Source organism: Lithobates pipiens, unplaced genomic scaffold, assembly GCF_037356315.1.
Source record: "Lithobates pipiens isolate NorthernLeopardFrog02 unplaced genomic scaffold, aLitPip1_a1.2 Scaffold_22, whole genome shotgun sequence".
Classification (NCBI taxonomy): domain Eukaryota; kingdom Metazoa; phylum Chordata; class Amphibia; order Anura; family Ranidae; genus Lithobates; species Lithobates pipiens.
This window is the reverse complement of record NW_027507784.1, coordinates 306,270,420-306,276,419: the sequence shown is the minus strand read 5'-3', so window position 1 is coordinate 306,276,419 and position 6,000 is coordinate 306,270,420. Positions and strand designations below refer to the sequence as shown.

The 6,000-nt window shown below is 53.3% G+C and overlaps 1 protein-coding gene across 4 annotated transcripts in view; it reads left to right on the top strand.

The window, feature by feature from the left end:
* Positions 1–4,922: 4,922 nt before the first annotated feature.
* Positions 4,923–6,000, top strand: part of ARHGAP17 (Rho GTPase activating protein 17) — a 186,318-nt gene continuing 185,240 nt past the window's right edge. For all 4 annotated transcript variants that reach the window (XR_013261916.1, XM_077449329.1, XM_077449331.1 and 1 more), the window contains exon 1: positions 4,923–5,123. Coding sequence is in view for 3 of the 4 variants with exons in the window: in XM_077449329.1 (XP_077305455.1) it covers positions 5,071–5,123 (53 nt within the window). In the remaining variant the exon portion in view is untranslated. The remainder of the gene's footprint in view (positions 5,124–6,000) is intronic.

The window sequence follows — 6,000 nt, the reverse complement described above, 5'->3', positions numbered from 1 at the left end:
AGCTGGGCAGAAAGGAGGAGTGAGTGTCAGCTCTTGGGTCCATCGATGAGACGTTTATAGGAGTGGAGTGTAGCCGGACAGGAAGGAGGAGTGGATCCTAGGAAGGAGGAGCGAGTGTCAGCTCTTGGGTCCAGAGATGAGAAGTTTATAGGAGGGCAGTGTAGCCGGACAGGAAGGAGGAGTGGATCCTAGGAAGGAGTGAGTGTCAGCTCTTGGGTCAAAAGATGAGCAGTTTATAGGAGTGGAGTGTTGCCGGACAGGAAGGAGGAGTGGATCCTGGGAAAGAGGAGTGAGTGTCAGCTCTTGGGTCCAGCGATGAGAGGTTTATAGGAGTGGAGTGTAGCCGGACAGGAAGGAGGAGTGGATTCTGGGAAGGAGAGGAGTGAGTGTCAGCTCTTGGGTCCAGCGATGAGAAGTTTATAGGAGAGGAGTGTGGCCGGACATGAAGGAGGAGTGAGCTCTTGGGTCCAGCGATGAGAAGTTTATAGGAGAGGAGTGTGTCCGGACAGGAAGGAGGAGTGAGTGCCAGCTCTTGGGTCCAGCGATGAGAAGTTTATAGGAGAGGAGTGTGTCCGGACAGGAAAGAGGAGTGAGTGTCAGCTCTTGGGTCCAGCGATGAGAAGTTTATAGGAGAGGAGTGTGGCCGGACATGAAGGAGGAGTGAGTGTCAGCTCTTGGGTCCAGCGATGAGAAGTTTATAGGAGAGGAGTGTGTCCGGACAGGAAGGAGGAGTGAGTGTCAGCTCTTGGGTCCAGCGATGAGAAGTTTATAGGAGAGGAGTGTGGCCGGACAGGAAGGAGGAGTGAGTGTCAGCTCTTGGGTCCAGCGATGAGAAGTTTATAGGAGAGGAGTGTGGCCGGACATGAAGTAGGAGTGAGTGTCAGCTCTTGGGTCCAGCGATGAGAAGTTTATAGGAGAGGAGTGTGTCCGGACAGGAAGGAGGAGTGGATCCTGGGAAGGAGAGGAGTGAGTGTCAGCTCTTGGGTCCAGCGATGAGAAGTTTATAGGAGAGGAGTGTGGCCGGACATGAAGGAGGAGTGAGCTCTTGGGTCCAGCGATGAGAAGTTTATAGGAGAGGAGTGTGTCCGGACAGGAAGGAGGAGTGAGTGTCAGCTCTTGGGTCCAGCGATGAGAAGTTTATAGGAGAGGAGTGTGTCCAGACAGGAAGGAGGAGTGAGTGTCAGCTCTTGTGTCCAGCAATGAGAAGTTTATAGGAGAGGAGTGTGTCCGGACAGGAAGGAGGAGTGAGTGCCAGCTCTTGGGTCCAGCGATGAGAAGTTTATAGGAGAGGAGTGTGTCCGGACAGGAAAGAGGAGTGAGTGTCAGCTCTTGGGTCCAGCGATGAGAAGTTTATAGGAGAGGAGTGTGTCCGGACAGGAAGGAGGAGTGAGTGTCAGCTCTTGGGTCCAGCGATGAGAAGTTTATAGGAGAGGAGTGTGTCCGGACAGGAAGAAGGAGTGAGTGTCAGCTCTTGGGTCCAGCGATGAGAAGTTTATAGGAGAGGAGTGTGGCCGGACAGGAAGGAGGAGTGAGTGTCAGCTCTTGGGTCCAGCGATGAGAAGTTTATAGGAGAGGAGTGTGGCCGGACATGAAGGAGGAGTGAGTGTCAGCTCTTGGGTCCAGCGATGAGAAGTTTATAGGAGAGGAGTGTGTCCGGACAGGAAGGAGGAGTGAGTGTCAGCTCTTGGGTCCAGCGATGAGAAGTTTATAGGAGAGGAGTGTGTCCGGACAGGAAGGAGGAGTGAGTGTCAGCTCTTGGGTCCAGCGATGAGAAGTTTATAGGAGAGGAGTGTGGCCGGACATGAAGGAGGAGTGAGTGTCAGCTCTTGGGTCCAGCGATGAGAAGTTTATAGGAGAGGAATGTGGCCGGACATGAAGTAGGAGTGAGTGTCAGCTCTTGGGTCCAGCGATGAGAAGTTTATAGGAGAGGAGTGTGTCCGGACAGGAAGGAGGAGTGGATCCTGGGAAGGAGAGGAGTGAGTGTCAGCTCTTGGGTCCAGCGATGAGAAGTTTATAGGAGAGGAGTGTGGCCGGACATGAAGGAGGAGTGAGCTCTTGGGTCCAGCGATGAGAAGTTTATAGAAGAGGAGTGTGTCCGGACAGGAAGGAGGAGTGAGTGTCAGCTCTTGGGTCCAGCGATGAGAAGTTTATAGGAGAGGAGTGTGTCCGGACAGGAAGGAGGAGTGAGTGTCAGCTCTTGTGTCCAGCAATGAGAAGTTTATAGGAGAGGAGTGTGTCCGGACAGGAAGGAGGAGTGAGTGCCAGCTCTTGGGTCCAGCGATGAGAAGTTTATAGGAGAGGAGTGTGTCCGGACAGGAAAGAGGAGTGAGTGTCAGCTCTTGGGTCCAGCGATGAGAAGTTTATAGGAGAGGAGTGTGTCCGGACATGAAGGAGGAGTGAGTGTCAGCTCTTGGGTCCAGCGATGAGAAGTTTATAGGAGAGGAGTGTGTCCGGACATGAAGGAGGAGTGAGTGTCAGCTCTTGGGTCCAGCGATGAGAAGTTTATAGGAGAGGAGTGTGTCCGGACATGAAGGAGGAGTGAGTGTCAGCTCTTGGGTCCAGCGATGAGAAGTTTATAGGAGAGGAGTGTGTCCGGACATGAAGGAGGAGTGAGTGTCAGCTCTTGGGTCCAGCGATGAGAAGTTTATAGGAGAGGAGTGTGTCCGGACAGGAAGGAGGAGTGAGTGTCAGCTCTTGGGTCCAGCGATGAGAAGTTTATAGGAGAGGAGTGTGTCCGGACAGGAAGGAGGAGTGAGTGTCAGCTCTTGGGTCCAGCGATGAGAAGTTTATAGGAGAGGAGTGTGTCCGGACAGGAAGGAGGAGTGAGTGTCAGCTCTTGTGTCCAGCAATGAGAAGTTTATAGGAGAGGAGTGTGTCCGGACAGGAAGGAGGAGTGAGTGCCAGCTCTTGGGTCCAGCGATGAGAAGTTTATAAGAGAGGAGTGTGTCCGGACAGGAAAGAGGAGTGAGTGTCAGCTCTTGGGTCCAGCGATGAGAAGTTTATAGGAGAGGAGTGTGTCCGGACATGAAGGAGGAGTGAGTGTCAGCTCTTGGGTCCAGCGATGAGAAGTTTATAGGAGAGGAGTGTGTCCGGACATGAAGGAGGAGTGAGTGTCAGCTCTTGGGTCCAGCGATGAGAAGTTTATAGGAGAGGAGTGTGTCCGGACATGAAGGAGGAGTGAGTGTCAGCTCTTGGGTCCAGCGATGAGAAGTTTATAGGAGAGGAGTGTGTCCGGACATGAAGGAGGAGTGAGTGTCAGCTCTTGGGTCCAGCGATGAGAAGTTTATAGGAGAGGAGTGTGTCCGGACAGGAAGGAGGAGTGAGTGTCAGCTCTTGGGTCCAGCGATGAGAAGTTTATAGGAGAGGAGTGTGTCCGGACAGGAAGGAGGAGTGAGTGTCAGCTCTTGGGTCCAGCGATGAGAAGTTTATAGGAGAGGAGTGTGTCCGGACAGGAAGGAGGAGTGGATCCTGGGAAGGAGAGGAGTGAGTGTCAGCTCTTGGGTCCAGCGATGAGAAGTTTATAGGAGAGGAATGTGGCCGGACATGAAGGAGGAGTGAGTGTCAGCTCTTGGGTCCAGCGATGAGAAGTTTATAGGAGAGGAGTGTGTCCGGACATGAAGGAGGAGTGAGTGTCAGCTCTTGGGTCCAGCGATGAGAAGTTTATAGGAGAGGAGTGTGTCCGGACAGGAAGGAGGAGTGAGTGTCAGCTCTTGGGTCCAGCGATGAGAAGTTTATAGGAGAGGAGTGTGTCCGGACAGGAAGGAGGAGTGAGTGTCAGCTCTTGGGTCCAGCGATGAGAAGTTTATAGGAGAGGAGTGTGTCCGGACATGAAGGAGGAGTGAGTGTCAGCTCTTGGGTCCAGCGATGAGAAGTTTATAGGAGAGGAGTGTGTCCGGACAGGAAGGAGGAGTGAGTGTCAGCTCTTGGGTCCAGCGATGAGAAGTTTATAGGAGAGGAGTGAGTGTCAGCTCTTGGGTCCAGCGATGAGAAGTTTATAGGAGAGGAGTGAGTGTCAGCTCTTGGGTCCAGCGATGAGAAGTTTATAGGAGAGGAGTGTGCCCGGACATGAAGGAGGAGTGAGTGTCAGCTCTTGGGTCCAGCGATGAGAAGTTTATAGGAGAGGAGTGTGTCCGGACAGGAAGGAGGAGTGAGTGTCAGCTCTTGGGTCCAGCGATGAGAAGTTTATAGGAGAGGAGTGTGTCCGGACAGGAAGGAGGAGTGGATCCTGGGAAGGAGAGGAGTGAGTGTCAGCTCTTGGGTCCAGCGATGAGAAGTTTATAGGAGAGGAATGTGGCCGGACATGAAGGAGGAGTGAGTGTCAGCTCTTGGGTCCAGCGATGAGAAGTTTATAGGAGAGGAGTGTGTCCGGACATGAAGGAGGAGTGAGTGTCAGCTCTTGGGTCCAGCGATGAGAAGTTTATAGGAGAGGAGTGTGTCCGGACAGGAAGGAGGAGTGAGTGTCAGCTCTTGGGTCCAGCGATGAGAAGTTTATAGGAGAGGAGTGTGTCCGGACAGGAAGGAGGAGTGAGTGTCAGCTCTTGGGTCCAGCGATGAGAAGTTTATAGGAGAGGAGTGTGTCCGGACATGAAGGAGGAGTGAGTGTCAGCTCTTGGGTCCAGCGATGAGAAGTTTATAGGAGAGGAGTGTGTCCGGACAGGAAGGAGGAGTGAGTGTCAGCTCTTGGGTCCAGCGATGAGAAGTTTATAGGAGAGGAGTGTGTCCGGACAGGAAAGAGGAGTGAGTGTCAGCTCTTGGGTCCAGCGATGAGAAGTTTATAGGAGAGGAATGTGGCCGGACATGAAGGAGGAGTGAGTGTCAGCTCTTGGGTCCAGCGATGAGAAGTTTATAGGAGAGGAGTGTGTCCGGACAGGAAGGAGGAGTGGATCCTGGGAAGGAGGAGGAGTGCTCAGAGTGAAGCCCACAGGGTGGGCCGGGCTGTGTGTGTGGCTGGGAGGTGTCGGCACTCTCCCACTCCGGAGCCCCGGGCTCTGTGCGTAGTGTGTCGGCCTCTTCCCCGGGCTCTCCCGGCTCTCTATGGATTATTAGTGATCGGATCCTCCGGCCGTCATCATGAAGAAGCAGTTCAATCGTATGCGGCAGCTGGCCAACCAGACGGTGGGGAGGTGAGTGTGCCCGCATGGGGGCGACACCCGGGAATTGGGGGAGCCGGGCGGGGGAGGGGTGGGTGACACCTGGGACTGGTCCGGGACTGGTCTGGGTACGAGGTCTTCTCCACCCTGACTTCCTCCGGGACTTTGTGAGTTCCAGTAAACTTCTCCAGCCTCAGTATTCCTGTAGTCACTGTCCTGCTGGGACTGATCTGCTCCCCTGTCCCGCTCCTGGTCCCTCCAGGTTCATGTTCTGCACTCACACTGCCTATTATTTCCATCATTCCACCTCCTAAAACTTTTCACACCCTTTTATAAACTTGTCTTCACTTTGAGCCTGCTTTAAAGGGGGCTCTCCACTTCTGATAAGGCCCTGTACACACAGGGTACAAAAGGGGGCGCTCAGTGTTGCGTTCTTTGATGCCACCATGGATGCTGAACCGGTAAGTGTACTAAGGTGGACAATTCTCAAGTGAAGCCTCATTTTACACCTGGAAGCTGAACCTCCCATCACCCTTCCGCTCATGTGCCGCCATCTGTGTGTCAGTCCTAAAACCAGTGGTGACCACCACTCAAGCCTTAGCTCTGGCCATAGACCAGCAAGATCGCTCACCTACTGTAGACGTAAAGGTGGTAGAGCCATCTGTCTGCGATAGTAGGATTCGCCAGATGTTGTCAGATAAAAATACACCACACCATTCTCCTCTTGCTGGAACACTTGGCGTGTGGCATCAAGTTCTTTCGATGCGTTCTAGCTTTACGTGGTCCGATTGTCATAGACCAGCAACATAATTGTGTGCTTTCAGCAGGTTGTGTACGGTCACCTGAACCTAAGAGTTACACCTTTGCCATGGAGGAATTTGGCCACTTGCTGCCCTCATTAGGCCAGAGC